This window comes from Cygnus olor, chromosome 1 (genome assembly GCF_009769625.2).
Source record: "Cygnus olor isolate bCygOlo1 chromosome 1, bCygOlo1.pri.v2, whole genome shotgun sequence".
Classification (NCBI taxonomy): Eukaryota; Metazoa; Chordata; class Aves; order Anseriformes; family Anatidae; genus Cygnus; species Cygnus olor.
The window spans coordinates 6,734,724-6,752,607 of NC_049169.1; the positions used below are offsets into that span (position 1 = coordinate 6,734,724).

Here is a 17,884-nt window from a genome sequence, read left to right on the forward strand (position 1 = left end):
GCTGGAACACAACTGCCGGAGATACGCACTGCTGTAATAACCTCTAAAACATTTGACTTTAGATTTATTATAGAGTGTATATATCTATAATCAAGAGAGAGAATGAGTGATATTTACTTTCAAATAACCCAACGCATTTGTACTCTGGCTAATTAAAAGCTCTGCACATTTCATTAATAGGTTTTGAAACCTTGGGAATCTACCAGTATGGGTTTTTCAGCTAGCACTCCAGCTGCATTTCTGAGCACCCTTCCAAGTTTTTTCACAATATGTTCCCATGCTCTTAAAATTAATGAGCCTGTCAGTCAAGCTAAGGAGTGATACTTGCAGAGTGTAGTGAATGCTTTTCCAGTTAGACATCTGCATCCCCTGAGATGCCACCATCTCTTGTTTTTTTTGTTTTTAGGCCTGAGTTAAACTTTGCAGTGATATTAATAATTCAAAGTTCCACTGACTTCATAAACTTTGCTGTATGCAGACTTCTTTAAAGGGCAGATCTCAGAAGGAAATCAGCGTTGTCCTACAGTAAAACTTGATCTCTGTGCTTTGTGTATGGTTAAAATAGTAAACTACCGTCATTGATACATTTTCCATGGGGACTTCTGTTTTTTTTCCTCCATGAATAGCATATATTACTCATTCTGCAGTGATGGTGTACGTCTTGATTTGACGTTTGTCCAGCAGGATATTGCAGTGGCTTATGTTGACATATCCTGTACAAGAACTTAGGTCATTTAAGATGCAAGTGTATAATCCTGTTGATGTCAACTTAAACTATTGTCTTGTAGACAAACAAATGTCTGAAATGAAGCGCTTGTGATGTAGTTGGAATAGTTTACCCAATGTCAGAGATGCAAGAAAGCAGTGAGGGAGGGGCGAAGATACTAGGCTGTATGCCAGTCTGTTGATTCTAGGATTTAAGGCTTCACCTCTAGTGTCTTTTCAAACAGGTACGCTCTATTCCAGGCTTAATAAGTAGTTTAAATGAGAATCTTTATGGTACACTCAGTTCCATCGTCTTTGCTAATGTGCAAACCTGGCCTCTACTCCTTTCATTTTATGGTTCCAAACTCTGGTTTCTACATTTGATGTGCTGAACAGAAAAGGTTTTTGACCAGAGTAACTAGGGTGAATAAAGCTGAAAGGACAGGACAACTACTGGAAACTTAAACTCAGGCAAAGATTCTTCCTGAAATTCTCTTAAAATAGTCAAAGTGTGTACGTATAAAATGAGGCTCGCAAAATGCAGGGCAGAACTGTTCAAGGAGAAAGTTCATAATGACAGTGTTTCAAGTACTGGAGAATAAAGCCAAAGAGCAAGTCAGTGTTAATGGCTGAAACTTGGGAGAATTGTGTTTTGACTGTTTGTGTGGTGGGTTTTTTCTGTTTGTTTGTTTGTTTTTCACGTCTAAAGCTCTTCATAATCAAGTAAGGTTTTTGACAGGTATATCGCAGAGGGACTACACGCAATACTATGATCATATCTCTACGCAATGTGAGGAGATCTGTCGATCAATACAGGAGTTTTTCGAGAAACACATACAATATAAATTCTTGGATGAAGACTGTAAGTATCTTAACGCTTCAATTAGAGGAATGTGGGGAGGAAAGGAGGGAGTTTATAAAGGTTTTTGAGAAGACGCTGCATTTGTGCTTACAAAGACTTAAAAATGAAAAAAATGAAGGGTCTACCTTTCTGAAGTTATTTTGCAGGATGCTGGGAGGTTTGTAATTGAAAGGGCTTGCAGGAAGGACCGTCTCTATAGAAATGAGACCTGTTGTCCTGTCCTCTTGCTGAGCCAGGCTTGTTTCCTCCACAGTGCACCAAGTCGCGATGCGCTAAACTCCAGTTCACTGCTGTAGAGCAAAGGGATAAAGTGGTACACGTCAATTAGAAATGATATCCCCAAAATTTTAAGTCCGTGGATGCGTCTCTCTCTCATCATAGCTATTGATTTCACAGGGCTTGGGGCTTTGACTTGGGAGAATGTTATATCTCTAGTGGCTACAGCGTATATTCAGAGTGGTGGTGTTCTTGCCTGACCATAGAACTGAGAACAAAAAACCCTGAAGGAAAAGGTTCAAGCTTTTCAGAAAAGCACAAAAAGAGTGAAAGATCTCTTTCAGAGGGCATAATGTGTTTTTTGTGTGTTTGTCTTTTTGCTTGTTGGCTTTTTTGTTTGTTTTTGAAGGCATTTTCCCCTTATACATGTTTTTAAATAAGAAAAACTCAAAATCTGAGTAATGGGTAAGAAATACTTAACAAAAGACATTAAATAAGTAGGAAAAATAAGAAAAAAATGTTTTAAAGGTGTTTGCTGCTATATTATTGTTGTATTTTCCAAAGAAAGGATTTGAAATTTCTTTTCAAGAACTTATACAGACTTCTCCTAGAATATTGATGTACAGAATTTTATCTGCTCAAAATTTTGAATGGTATTTGATGAGATTCTACTACACCTGAGCAGCCTAAGTAAATTGTTTCAGTTTGTAAATATGGAGTCCTTTACAAATTTTATTGGAAATAGTTTCCAGACATGGCTTAGTGAGAGTAAGATAGTGTTTTTGTCATGATGTGTGATCAGGACTGGTGAAATGTATGATGAAGGAATTTAAATTGGTCTGGCATGAACCAACCCTCGGTTTAATAAAATACATAAACATAAGAATTGTCTGTCAGTTGTATTGTCTTTCATAAAGCTTTGACCACCCAACCTGTAGGTAAGTTTTGAGCATGGTTAACTATTTTGCTGAGTAACCGGGACAGTCAAATAGATCTGTTCTGACTCTTTAGAAAGGACACCTCCTAATGCCAATCTGTTTTACTGACATTCTTAAAAATTTGACTCTGCACGGTTCCTTTATTTCAGTTTGGACATAATACATACAATTAATATACTAATTTAACAGATCTTAACCCTAACATTTTGAAGTAAAATCAATCATACAGATCTGACATTCTGATTACTGTTTTAATTTTCCTCTGTGTTCCAACATAATTTCAGCTGGTGTGTAATCAACTGATAGATAAGAATTCAGGGCACTATTTTTAGAAATCGACGCCTAGATTTAGGCTCTGAAACTGCTGCCTAGTGAACTAAAAGATCTGAAGTGTTGTCCTGTGTAAAGTAAAACTGTGCCATCTGAATTACCTTCTGGGGGAAAAGAGGTTTCAGGGTCACCTACTGGGATGGAGGTTTGTTAACCTTTTGGTCTTGGGCACTAAGTGAAGTGTCTGACCTGTTCTACTGCAGAGAAATGCCGTGCAGAAAACATTTTCTGCCCTCTCTTTATCCCCCATACCTTCATTCATCCCCTGGCGTATTCCTTGATTCACTGTCTGGTAGCATATGTGTTGTTAACAATGAAAATCTGGGTTTACTTGTTTGTTTGCTTTTAAAAGGAAAGGTATTAAAGCTCTTTCCCTGACTTCTTGCTTCGTTGAGGCTTTCAGTGCTGTTTGCTCTGCTTTTTCCAGTTGGTCTGGTAGCATCTCCAGATGGAAGAGTTGAGTCAGAGCAGCTGAAGCACTGCGGAGTCAGAGCAGTAAGATAACAGATGGGCGAGTGCTTTTTAAATACTTCTAAATGGTGATAGAACCCTCTAAAATCCTCTGATAAGAGCCTACTGAAAACAATCCTACAGAGGTATTGATGCTCGCCGTAGAGTCAAGCCTTAGCTTACCCTCAATTTTGAGCAGCTGCAGGTACAGTCTCACTGGCACACAACATGCCTGTTCTGAAGTGTTCCATAAAGAAGAGGGACACAGTTCAAGTTTTCCTCTCTGTTTACTGTTTGTGAATGTCCCGAATGAGTCACCAACATGCAGTCAGTCTTAATGGGGACGTAAATCCCACTAAATGTGGTCAGCCTCAGTGATTAATGATCGCTGCTGCCATAGGCTCGCCCCAAGCTGACAGCCATCGTTCAGCCATAAAGCTGAAATGAGAGTTTTTTCATTAGTGAAATATGGCTAATGAGAGTATGTGGTAAAGCAACAAGTTCAGCTGAGCAGCTGGGGAAGAAATCTCGGGTTGCTGTGCTTTTCTTTGCATCGGTGACTTAGCCACCGAGGGCTTGTCCTAGTGAGCAAATCACAGCAATGAATCCTACAGCATCACTTTAAATTGACGTAACTGAGCTTGTGCAAAAAGCTGTGTGGATTCCTAGGCCATATGGCCAGAAAACAGTTACGTGACTGGCTTTAGCTCGGAGTTGTGGTTTGCCCTTAGCGCAGCGAACTTCACACAAAGCAGTAGGTTAAGTTACGGAGTAGCTTTACATGCATGGATGTGATCAATCAACGTGTCTGCTATTGACAAGCAGCTTCCTGAGGAGCTGCTGAGGCTCAAGTGCTCTTCAGTCATATCCTGAGTTTAGTTTATCTCGTATGGATTGGGAAATCTCTTAGTTAGCTGAACTATTCCCTCCCTTATTAGCGAAGGAAGTGACAGTACAGCGTTTGTCTGAGTTTCTTCTAAATTTGGCTTTTTTTTTCCTGCTCAACTGGTACAATTTCTGCAAGCAGTCATGCCTGAATGCTTCTCTGTATGTTTTCTGTAGCTGAATGGAAAGACAAAGATTTGTTTAACCATACAGTACAGAAGCTAACAGGTAGATATATCTACAGAGATCTCTGCTTAATTAAGTAATGGGACGGACAACAACGTAACTATGCAAGACGGCTTGACTTAAAGAGACTCTGCTGCTCAGTGATTTTATAGAGCTGGTGATAATCAGTAGGTGTGCAATATCTATCTGCAGTATCTTCTCTGTTTTACCTTAAATATAGCCATTTCAGGGCCAGCTCATCTTCAGCATGCCCACCGACTACTGTCTTCCTACAACCTATTTGTCTTATCTGCTGAATTCCTAATCTCTCTGAAGCAGGAACTTTCTCTTATTACATGTTTGTGCCACGTCTGGCACAATGGAGTCTTGATCCTTCCTTGAAATTTCTCACTTCTGCTGTTTGTTTTGCAGCAGTAATGTAGAAGATAAGCCTCTCTCAGTGCTAAGAGTTTATCAAATGTTCTCCATTGGGGGAAAAATCAGCAGAACAAACCTGAATTAAATGGAAAAGCCTGGCAGACGCTCTCTCAGTGCATTAACAGTAGTTCTTGAAATTTTTCAACTTCCTCTTGGAAATGAACCTAATTCTGGCTTTCAGTTCTTTGGATGTATTGACTTTGCAGATTGTGCCGTGTATACAAGTATCTATTTAATTTTAGACAACTTCTGTGGAATTGTATATCTTTAAAGATTAACATGTGTTTCTGTTTTTCAGTTGTTTTTGATGTCTACAGAGACAGCAGGGTAAGTGAACAACAGATTATGTATGTCCTTAGTATTGAATTGTTTGTTCTGTGGAAACTGCACCTGAAACACTACAGAGATGAAACAAATAATAGCTTTATCTTCCTAGAAGTAGTCCTGGCAAAAAAAAAAAAAATAAAAACAAGAAACGTCAAAAGCCATTACCTAGTTTCATCGTTCTCTTTCCCAGTTCCTTTTCAATGTTTTCTGCTGTCAACGGTAGGAGAATGATAGGATTAGGGGTGCAAGTATGTCTGTGCCAGTGATGTAATTATTTACTAAATATCTTCTTCCAGACAAGTAATCTGTTTTAAAGAACATACCTTTGGTTTCAGCTGCAATTCAGTCTGAATTGCCTTCTACTGAGGGCAATTTAGTTTTCTTTTAAGATAGATACTTAATATTGTACAATATCACTAAACAGTTTTAGTGAAGCAGTACTTGTTATTAAGGCTCCCTCTATATAGTCCCTACTGTAGGTGCTTTTGACAGAAATGTATCTGAACACTCAGCCAGAATGACTGGGATATTTCAAAAATTAGGGGGAAAGGAGGATGTTTTGCTCACTGAAAAAATGCAGGAGATTCTTACCACTTTTTCTTCCAAAAATCATTTCTTTGGCATTTTGTCCTGTGATCAACCCTATAGCATCTGAACTGATCCAAGCTAATCATTTCTTCAGACTGTCCTTCAGAGGTTGCAAACAATAACTCTCTTCCTCTAGGTTACAAAGGGATGATCGTTATAAGAGTATATGAGTGTTGTGTGCTTGGTTTGAGGCAGATGGAAGCTAATTGTTTTCTTCTCAAATTATTCCAGCCGTGGTTTCGAGTGCTCAGCAAATCAGAACCCTGAACATCTGGATAGTGACAGAGCAGGGAGAAATGTCCCACCCTAACTTCACATGCTGATACCTGCATTAATCACTTTCACCTTTCCTAGTGTCAATGGAGGAGTAGGTCATATGAACTGTGCTCTAAAGGCACATATATATATTATCTTAAAAGCAATCACAGCCAAAAAATGCATTATATAGCCTTAAATCTCAGTACCTGATTTTGGGAATAACATTAACACATGAGAATTAAATACTTGTTTTAGCTTAAATTTATTTCCAAATCCTTATCCAGAAATGCAGAAAAAGATGTTATCGAACGCTATATACTTTTAAAAGTCTCATTGTTTGACATGTTTACAGTTAAGGGACTGGGAAAAGTCTTTATTTGAGGTGAGTTAGGAGTATTTGTAGTAAGTCCTGATTATGACTTTGAATGTTGCTAAGGTATTTTTTAATCGTGTAATAGTAAATCATGCCATTGCTTGCAAAACAGAAACAAAACAAGAATATGTCATGTGAAAAGTAACTACTGTATTGTTACTCAGCACAGCTTTTAATGTATGTATCTAAAATCAGGCTGCAGGCTGAAAACAGCCATGCTGAATGGCAGTGAAAACTACCTGCCTGGACTCAAATCATCAGACTTTAGGATGCTGTCAGCCGAAAGGAGAATGACTGCTTTAGCGTCTAGCCAGGTTCTGCTTTTGGGTACTCAGCTTCACAGCTGAAGCATGAAGACATTATTTAAGCAAAAGGTCTCAGCCTGTGTGATCTCAAATGAACAGTGTTTCTTCATCTGTCAGGATAAAATATATCTGTTTGTAGATATCTCTTGGCGCCTTTTACCCTCAGGTCTTGTAAACTGCCAGATAGCCCTGTGTGTCAAGTCTTCCTCCTTTCACACATGCTTTTGTGGTTTGCAACTGTATTATTCATTGCTCCCTTTGTGTGCGAGTTACAGGCAGCAAAAGAATATTGAGTGTTGCTGAGTCTGATTAATTTCCAGAGCCCATGCTCTTCTTTGGGCTGGTTGCATGGCAACCTCACCTACAGAATGAGAGAAATGTCCAATGTCTGCTTACTTTAAATTCTTTCAACTCTAAATATTCAGCTTGGACAAGCTTGTTCTTTGCTGTAGTTGTGGAAGAGAGCAAACCCCTCCACATGCTTTCTTTAGTTACTCGAGAGGCTGCAGAGTGCTCTGCCACAAGGCCAGCTCATTGAGTCGGAGGATGCCATAGAATCAGCAGTTGCCCTATTGAGAACAACTTTTTCTCTGTCTGCCTCTCCCGTTACACTCTCTTCACCAAGCACATCTGAGGTAGCACCTGACTTGGCAGACCACTCATCTTTTAAGGAAGAAAAACCGTCGTGCAGTCTTGAAAGCCCAAGGAACTGGAGACCTAGCCCTGAAGAAGTCATACTGCAGGACTAGTAGTAGCCTGTTTTCACTTGGATACACTTTATTTTTTTCTGCTAGCAGCATGCATTGTTGTGCAACAGCTGACCAGCCTGAGACTCAGCTCTGCTGTTGCTCCTTTTCTCTCTCTTACAAGTCTTACACCTTGTAACCATGTTCAAGACAAGTCACTGTATTAAGATGAGGAAAAGCAAGATGAGTGGCTCCGGACCACTGCTAGTTCACAACTCTTCTTGTTAACATGCAAACTTGTGCTAGCATCTCTGCTCAAGAGCATTGTCACCGTGCATGAAGGTGCAGCTGGAGTTAGGGAAATGTAACAGTTTGGTTTGTGTTTTATCTATCTTTTAACTTCCTTTAAACAGTCTTTGTCATAAGCGCTTCCTTTCAGCAGCGTGCTGCTTAATGCTTCAGTAAAACAAAGCACGAAGGTGTCATGGTATGGTAAATCTAGTGGTTCCTGTTTTAGGATGAGAGAAAAAAATCTCATGTAATACACGTTTTTTTTCTCCCTCCAGATATGCACAACTTTGCTTCTCTGGCTTGTGCATTTCTGTGCTCTCATGACAAAGATTACTTATGTCAGAAGGCAGCAGATAAATAGCTTTACTCCTGCTCTTCAGATACACAGTGCGTGGCATCTTTTAAACTACATTTAAATAAGAGAATTGCACAGAAGACTTGAATGAGTATTTAATCTGAAGAAAAGATGGTTTGATTACCGACCCAGAGTTGTATACATTCCCTTTATCGAGGCCTGAGAAAACGTATTTGGTTTGTTTGCCACTTTTCATCAGTTTGCTACTACTGGGGCTCAGCAGAGATTTAAGACAGTCTCAAGGAAGCAATTGGTGTTGTGGATGGAGTACTGCTGTCTGCAGAGAGGGAAAACACTGCTAGGGTGCTCACAAAAACCAGATGTTGCTTTCAGTAGTCTCAAACCAATTTTCATTTTTTTTTCTACGGTACATCTTTTCGCTAGAGAAATGACCTTGAATTTGAATTTAAAAAAGAAAAACACAACACCCAACAATTTCATGTATTTGGGGTGAGGAAGAGACTCTGTGAAAGCCTTTCATAAGGAAGTCCTTTATTAAGTGTAAACATTTTTGATACAAGGAAAGATTCTCTGAACTGCACAATGAACTATGCCAGCCACTGCTTCTGCCTGTGATTAAATTGGTTCATTAGCTTGTTTTTCTAGTGCGATAGAATGAATCTAAATTTCAGATTCCTCCTCCCAATGCCTTGGAGCTAACAAGATGTCCCCATTAGCAAAAGTAAAACATCGCTTATAATGAGAATTTGTGACTGTGTTTCAGGCAGGAACAGAGACGGAAAATGATAGCAGAGCTTGCCCCTGTTTGCAGTCTGCACCGACGGTGTCAGTTTTGGTTCAGAGGTGTTGCAATTTAGCGGATTTGTGCTTCCTCACCCTTCCAAAAGTAAGAAGCAGGTCCATGTCCCTGCAGTTCAGAGTTTCTTTTGCAGCTGTCTGGTGTCGGTAGCACTGTTGCAGTGTATTTGCTTCCTAAAACTCTCTTTGGGACAGCTGTACCCCATCGATCTACCCAGAGGGAGTGAGACCTGTGACAGTCTGCGTGCAAACCCCGATGTCACAGGTCGCCGTGCTGGCACGGTTCCCATTCACAGGAAACATCACCGCTTTCGTCTGCGCTGGGACTCCCCCCACCTGCATTAGTAACTCTGTGCAGATGATGGCAGGCTGCTGTTAGCCTCTAGCATTTCTGTTCTCAGCTATTGGGTGGGTTTCTACTCGTTTCCCACTCTGCAGCGCCTGTGAGGGTGGTTGAGGTAGTGTGGGTGGGAGAGGAAGTCTCCATGCTACTCTGTGACTGAAGGCTTCAAAGGGATCTTTGTAAGTTAGAAAACAGATGGCTCTAGTGTAAATCATTAAAGGTACGTGCAGTTTGTATCAAAATAGGAAGGCTCTCTCAGAGAAGGAAGATCCTTTGGGAACGAGGGAGGGAAAAAGCAAAACAATCCTTCAGTAGCTACACAGTTTCAGGTTTGGTTTCCAATTCCAATCGGTCTTTACTAAATACACTAAAACCCTCCAGTACCAGATGTTACAACAAGCTTTTTCTCTCCATATTTAATAGATCAGATTTCTTCCAGATGTGATGCTTGTTTTGCTAGTTCTTACTACCAGTTGTATTCATATTTCATTGTAATTCGTCATAAAGTATCTGTTTTATTAGAATAGATGACACTTTCTTGGGTAAGAAAAGAAGGCACTGCACTGGGGGTTGTATCTCGAGATGACTCAAGGAATTCAAGCTCTTTCTTGCTCCTGGCAGACTTTTGTTACCTTTAATAAGTCATGTTAGTCTCCCTGCTTTCATTTTTCAGTTGTAAGTAGGCATGCTCTTGTGCATACTACCAGAACTGTTTGGCATATTAATATATTAAAGACAATGCAGGAGAAAATCTGGACTACTAGTGATATTAAAATACCTTTAAGTTACTATTTTATTTTATTTTTAATCTATATCTGTGCAGCTTTCATGATCTCCACTAGCATTTTGCAGACCGTGCTCTGTTCTTTTACAATCCCTTCTGAGAGTACAGGAGTGCTGAGGCAGCTCTTAATGGAAAGCAAAATCCCTGTTTCTCATTTCTTTTTTTTTCCATCCTTCTTTATTCATGCTGTCTCTGAGTCATGGAGGACCATAGCAAAACTTCTGTGCTCTCATCCTTGTATACAACTGTACCTTGTGTAGAAGGGAATTCAGTTTATTTGAGCTCTGACTGATTTTCTGCCTAAAGTAATAATAATAAAATATAAATTCAAAGCTTGCTGTGTTTTAAAACTGTCCAATGTTAAGTATGTTAGAATACTTTCAGTGAGTTAGAACAGGTGATTGCAATTTTGACACCTTTTTTTTTTTGTCTGTAAAGACCAGGCATATTACAGTAGAAGAAGTGTGTGTGTGTTCTGGTTTTGTTTAAAATTTTATGGCTTGTTTTAATTCTTCTGTTGCTTTGTTGCAGGGTAAGGTTTGGCTAATAGATTTTAACCCATTTGGAGAAGTAACAGATTCACTGCTGTTTACGTGGGACGAGCTGACCTCTGGGAGAAATTTGAAAGGCGACCAGAGTGAAGAGGAAGCAACAGAACAGGTAAGGCTGTGCTGTGAGGAAGGCTGGTGAGTAAATCTAAAAGGCGTTATGGCCTCTGCTGCTGCTTTATGATGAAATTGTGATGCAAATCCCATTGAAGTAAATGGATGTCCTTGACTCTTGAAATGTAAACTCTTTGTAGGAAGAATTGATCTATCTTTTTAGGTGGTAGTTAATCTCAACAAGTACTACCTGGTAGTTTTAGGTGCCTACAAAGGAATTTGTATTTCAAACCATACAAACCCATATTGCAGTTCTGACTTCAGTTGAAGATGATGCCCCAAAACTTGGTTTGATGCGTCTTTAATTTCTCCTCATTCTTTTCAATTTCTTTTAAAATTTGTTACTCTTCTATATAATCACTTGAAGGTTTTTTTTTTTCTGATACTCATCATACAAGCTCTCCCTGAGTTCCAGATTTACATTTGGTGGGAAGCAAAAGAAGCTTAACTTCTGTGTCTCTCATACTGAATGCCCTCAAGGAAGAAGCGTTGTCATTGAACAATGACGGATTGAACTCCATCGACTTGCAGAGCAGGTCTTTTCTATCTCTGTTCCAAGCTGCCTCTGTAAAAACAAATAAGTTCCCATTAATACTGAGAGAGAGGCATAGTCTTCATTTATTTCTACTCCAGCTTTTTCCTCCTTGTGTAACTGAGACTGAGCCCTTGCATCTTAACAAGTCCTTGGATGGCTGGATAGGAGATGTAAAGTAGTGTGATACCTGATCTCGTGAAGTACTTGCTGTTTGTGTGAAGAGCGATGGCTAGTCAAATAGGGCTTTTCTTTAGTTTCTAGCTGTTGAAATGCATTAAGAGTATCTGAAGTATCATGCTGTATAGAGCTTATTTTTAACATTTGGGCTTTGCTTTGATTCCATCACCATTTTCATAATATGTTGAAAGGGAAATAAACTGCTATGCAGGTTACTGTTCATGCTATTTTCTTAGCTTCACGGTCTGGCTATTGCTGTATGAAAATTCATTCAGTGAACCTTTCTGCTAAAACCTGTCTCCTTTGTTAAAAGCACGTTCCCAATTCTCAAGTTGTCTATGGAACACCTGAATTTTGGATTTATTTTTCTGTGCGCCAGATGCTTTACATAACTTCTCTGGTGTAAGCCCGTATGTAAAGTAAAATGACTTGTCTTCATCCTTCAGCCTAAATTGAATCACAGGATCTGTTGTAAAGTTACCGAATGTCTGTCTTTTAAAATGAAGTTACTTATCGACGTGTAATTGCCAATTAGGTTGCATGTCTAGAGCGTCTTTAATGTACAATATGTTGAAGTGAAAATTATATCAAGTTACCTAAAACCTGTTGCAAGAATTGAGAGGTTTAGAGATACGTCTGGGTATTTTATAGAGCAATTTATTCACCAAAGGCAAAAATATGTCAGAAAGCTTAGATCATAATTTTGATAAGGTTATATTTGCAAATATGGGCTTAAAGAAGGAACCTGTGAAGAGGGGCTTAGGGATATTATTGTAAATATTTATTCACATAACTCATTGTAGATTGTATTGCCTAAATTCACTGATAGCGCCATTAGAAATGTGTATATGTATTAAACACATTCACAATCGATACACTGTAGAAATTTTGAAGTGAGGAAATGAATGCCTTTATTTGACTGTTGATAACATTTTAATTATTGCTCTTAAGTGGGCAGAGTTTTTCATGAAAAAATAGTTGTTAGTGCAGGTTTAGTTGAATGCGAACTAAAACTCTTTGGCAAGGTGATTCAGACAATATCATGGAGGAGTTCAAATGATTTTAGTGGTTATACTCTTGGACACTGTTTTTATGTTATCCATTATCTTTTCCAAAGGACTATCCAGTTTTCCGCTGTACGAACAGTAAAGTTACTGTCCAGCCTAGTCCATACCTGAGTTACCGACTGCCAAAAGATTTTGTGGACCTTTCTACAGGAGAGGATGTTCACAAATTAATTGACTTCCTTAAACTGGTAAGAAGTACTGAAAAAAATCCTCACCTTTCATCTCTCTAAAATGGCAACATCTAACTAGATGACTGGAATTGTGTTTTTGTAATTAGCATAGATAACATACGTACCTGTAACATATTATATGAAGCTATGATACAAAGTACTGTTGTTTTTTTTGTTTGTTTATATATATTTATGTATATATTTTATACATATATACATATTTCTTTAGTGATTAAGAGCACTCTCTCATTTTGATCTTACTTGATTTAATTAATTTTATCTTTAGGGAAGCAATGTAAATACAAATGTAGTCTAAATGGAGAAGTATTTTTTGAAGAGCTGAAATTAATGCTTCTAAGAACTTTTTAATAAGTTAGAAGATGAGTATATTAGAAAAATGCTATCTCTTTATTCCTTCGATAACAGTGACATGAAAACATGACGTTTTTGTAATCTGGGGAAGGGAGGGTAAGTTGCCTTCATCTTGACTACTGGCTTCTGCCACCACCATCGTTTTCTGTTGGTTAATGTGTGGGGCAAATCTTGTTCTTTACTGTAAATACAATCCAGTAGTTTGGGATGAGGGAAAGGGTTGATGTATTTGCTGGAAACATTACCTCTTGCCATTCAAAAATGGCTCAGAAACACAGTCATTGTCTGATATCCAGTGAATCTGGAAACACTTGTGGTTTAGTAGCACTCCCATTTCAGATAAATGTGTCCTAACATTATGAACTCTTCTGTTTCCTTGACAGAAAAGAAATCAGCAAGATGATGACTGAGGTATCAAGAAGCATTACAATGAATTACAAACAAGAAATGAGGCAAAAGTTATATTTAACATAACTATTAAGCTATCAATTTAAAGAAAATCTGCTTTTTATAGTCATTGAAAGAACTGAAGAGCTGTTCATCCTCTGTGTATGTTGGTTTACGTAACAGTGTAGAAAGGCTTTTTCATGGAAACCTGGGGGGTTAGGGTGAGTTCTCTTTGGAATCCACGTTTAATGCAATTATATGGCAATGCAAGCAAGCAACAATCTGAGCACGACTGAATGCCTTCTTATCTCCTAATGTGAAAACTGATGCCACTGAAGTATGCTGTCGGACTTGGGTGATAAATATGACAACATTTAATTCTTGTGCAGTTAAAACATCAAGAATTCTCCAGATTTCAAGTAATGTTTTCGCTCTGCAGCTAAAGCTATGAAATTTGTTAAACTTCATCAAATTTAATTTTGTTTTCATAGTAAAGCTTTCTTGGAACTTGTTTTTAACATGATTACGTATCAGACATCAACTTTGGCTTTAATATAAATAGTTAAGCATAACGTCAACCCATGATTTTTATATGTGGACTCAGTTTTGTTTCTTTTGTATTAAGTCTCTGAGTTTCTGAAGAATACGATTACTCTTTTAGCTCTTAAATTCTGTATTTGTTTGGTACTTCTTCATGTTCTTTGTATAAAAGGAAGTTTGACTAAGTTTGGGGAAACAGAAGCTCTTGTTACTGATTTTCTGTAAATTTTTTTTAAAGGGGTGTTCAGTTTCAGACTAAAAACCAGTTGACTTCTGGATATAGGTGTTTGCATGGCATCAGTAATTTAAGTGTGCCCAACTGAAATGACAGTAAATTCAGAGGTGCTCACAGCCCCTGGAAATTGGTTCCTATTTCGAACCAGTTATGTGATACTTTATGTGTGTATATAAAGTTGTTCATATTTCTTTGCCTTGCTTTTGCTGGCAAATTGATGTGGCACTCAGTTATAATCTGGTCTTAGATGCTAAATCTGCACTTAGACATTAAATCATTTCTTACTGTCTCTATTTAGCTTCAGTTTTCAATGAACTTTGCTTAAGGATTATGCAGATTAAGGATCCAGTTCTACCAAATACAATTATTAAACATCACAGATTACAACTTCTGGAGTCTTGAGTACAGAATCTGCCCTACCCTTTCCTTCTGAAGCACTGGAATCTCCTCCATAGCTTTTTGCACATAAATTAAATGGACATTAACTCAGGGCTGGGCTATACACAATCCTGTCATACTGTGTGACTTTGGATGAGGGTTTCTAAACCCTTGTCAGAGGGTTTCTAAATCGGGTAGGAACTTACAAATAATAATAATAAAAATAATAAAAAGCTTTACTCTTTGCTTTGAAGTTACTCCTTCCTGGCTGTAACCTCTTCAGGTCCTGTTACAGAAAGTCCCCACTATAAAAAAAAAATCTGTTCTACATAGCTGGGTTCCCCAAAATATTATCTCTTCGTAATTTAAACATATACTCAATATTTACTTTGCTTCTTTCTTTGTCTTCTGGTTACCAGTTTTTGTTGTTGTTGTCTGCTAGATCAAAGATCTACAAGAATTCTCATCCCGTATGTATGACCTTTTGGTCTGTGAAAATAATTGTGTTCCTCTTGGGGAGATGGGGAAGCCAACCTTGCTACATTAAAAATGTGTTATATCGGTTTTAAATGGAAGATATGTGAAGCTTTTAATTCTATTTCAGGTCATAATAAAATCAATTTTTGCCTCTGGCCATCATACAGAAATTTCAAAATACAAAACCACAGTTGTACAAGCCATTGTTTCTGTGATTCAATGCTACGATCACCATTCACTGAGTAAGGACTAACTAAATACTATATATTTTTAGTTATATGCCTAAAACATTATATAAAGAAAGATATTTGTAATCTAACCTAGATGGCAAACAGAGCTTTAGAGGGAGGTAGCATGTGATCTCTGTGTACAGGTCATACGCTTGTCAAATGGCATCCTCTTAAAGTCTGGCTACGTCTAATGGCTCAAGTGTAGTGAGTCTCTATTCTTGGATTGCAGCTCTGCCACAAGTGTCAAAGAAGTCTTCATTATTTCATGGCCAATGGTTGTGATATTCAATCTCTCAGATGGATTTGGAATAATGCTCGTGTATCTCTGGGCTGTGGACTGTCCATTATATTTTTGTGCTCCTTTGGCTCTTCTTTTCCAGTGTTGTCCTCATCTTCCTGACCCACCAATGTAATATTTGGGTGAAAGTTAAGATTAGAACAAGCATCAGCATGGATAATACTGATCTGAATTTAAAAAACTGTGTCTATTTGTTTCCTGCCTCTTAGATGTTGTGATTTAAGTTTCTGAGTGGTGCTCTATTAAGATCTGAAAAGAACCCTAAAAATAGGGGAATAATTTGTTTCTCAGCTCTGAGCCTCAGTAAAATGAATAGCACTTGTTAGATTCTGGTCACACTGTGTGGTTTGTTAATCCTCATAACTGCATCTGACAGTCTTACCTAGAAATTTCATAAATCTCATTCTCAAGCACTTGCAAGCAGCTGATGTCCAGGGTGCCATGCTGGCTAGAGGAAAGGCACCACGTCAGACATAGTTCAGGTGTCCGTTTAAGCAGCATAGACTACCAGACTAAAGGCTTTCAAGAGACCATTGCCAGAGGAAGGGGTTCCAAAGTAGATCAGTGGTAGCGTGGAGATGGGTAATAGTGGGGCACAAACAGTGTAAAAAGACTTCCTGGTACTTTTGTGCACACTTGAGTTAGCTTAGCTCTTACAAACCACCTCGGTTCTGAAGTGTTGGCTATCTGGAGAAGATCACAGGCTACCTGCCGGGGAATACTGATACACAAATCAGCCTGGCATCTAGTAATAACTTGAACCTCAGAGGTCAGAGTTACGCTATTCATTTTGCGTTTGGACAGCGAATCTGTGACTCCAGCCAATAAGGTTGTGTTAAAAATCATATCTTTGGTCAAGAGAAGATGGGCCTTAAAGTATATAATACAGAGACAGACCGTGGGACGTTTGATTCATGACAAATACTTGGTAATGCTGCTATTTGGAGGCTTAAGTCCAGCTGTCTTAATAACAGAGGTTTACCAGGATGTGGAATTTATAGAGATTGTCAAATTCAAACTATGATATTGTAAAGATAAAGTCTCCTTGAACTTGCAGCCATCTGGAAATTGTATAGAATTAAAATAAGATTTGTTACCTAACTGGCTTATTTTGTTCAGACCTTAAAAGTACAGAGTCCTTAAGCAGTAATGTGTGATCATAGATTATTGTAATAATAAAGAGATTAGCACTGCACTAAGAGACTTCTGATTCTTTGAAACAGCATTTCTGCCAAGAGAAAAAACAATCGGTACCTTTTATTTCTAGTCTTCAGGGCTCACATTCAGATACTAGAGTAGGGCTTAAAATTTTGGTTTCTGTCTCACATGGCCCAGGATCTCTGAGTGTGGATTCCTGTGTCTTCAGGTGAAGGTTCTAGCTTCTGACTCTGGTTCTGGCATGAAACTCTACGTCCTGCCAGACTGTTGCACGTCACTGATGTAAATAAATTATTAATTGGCCTGAGACTCTCCAGGAGAGAGAATGAAGCAACGTGTTCGGCTAAAATGCCTTTACACCTGTATGGGTAATACAAGAGAGTAACTCAGTGTAAGTATATCTCAAAACTCCGGTTGATGGGCATTGCAGAGACTTTGGGAGACAAACCGGAGAACTGGAATAGAGAGATGTGGTTCGTTCAGGAAGGATTGATGCCGAGCCATCATGCTGAAGAGCAAGTGTGTCCATATGTACAAAGCTTGGGAAGCTAGATGTTCCCACAACAGGAAAAGCAGAAGCCGTGCTCTAGTTGTTATTAGGATAGACTAACTAAAGGAAAAAAAGAAGTCAAATGGGGACTTTAGACATCAGGTCGACAAATAAAGTCTGGTGGAAATGGGAGGTATTTGCTACTTCTGTATCTGTTGGGAAAGTAACACGGGAAGACCTGGAAAGACAAAGAGTTAATGATTTTTTTTTCAAGAGAACAGAATTTGTATCTCAGAAGGTGTAGGGTGTTGTACTAGGGTCAGCTGTTTTTGGATTACATTCAGGCTTATTAGAAGTGCTTAAATGTCTTGAAGTTGGAGGTAATTCAAGTGGAAGCGTCTGCAGAGTCGGTGTTGAATGCTCTTGGGAAAGGAGAGAAAGAAGCAGAACGAGGACCTCAGAAGGCAGCTCCAGTGAGTGTGGGTGTTGGTGCCTGGGTCCATTTGGAAAATGATGAGTAGGATAAGGAAATTGAGGGGAGCTGCTTTTTTTTAATGGCCCAGCAGCAATCTCCTAATGCGAAGAGAAAAATTGCATAGCAAGGACTTCTAAGGATCAATCAAAATGAAACTACAGAAATTGGAAGGAAA

General features: G+C 38.6%; 1 protein-coding gene across 1 annotated transcript in view; it reads left to right on the forward strand.

The window, feature by feature from the left end:
• CDC123 (cell division cycle 123) overlaps positions 1 to 15,212 on the forward strand; it is a 39,429-nt gene extending 24,217 nt beyond the window's left edge. The window contains exons 10-14 of the mRNA XM_040547353.1: positions 1,445 to 1,567; positions 5,288 to 5,316; positions 10,590 to 10,718; positions 12,550 to 12,687; positions 13,425 to 15,212. Of these exons, the coding sequence (XP_040403287.1) occupies positions 1,445 to 1,567; positions 5,288 to 5,316; positions 10,590 to 10,718; positions 12,550 to 12,687; positions 13,425 to 13,451 (446 nt within the window). The 3' untranslated portion in view covers positions 13,452 to 15,212. The remainder of the gene's footprint in view (positions 1 to 1,444; positions 1,568 to 5,287; positions 5,317 to 10,589; positions 10,719 to 12,549; positions 12,688 to 13,424) is intronic.
• Positions 15,213 to 17,884: the final 2,672 nt, after the last annotated feature.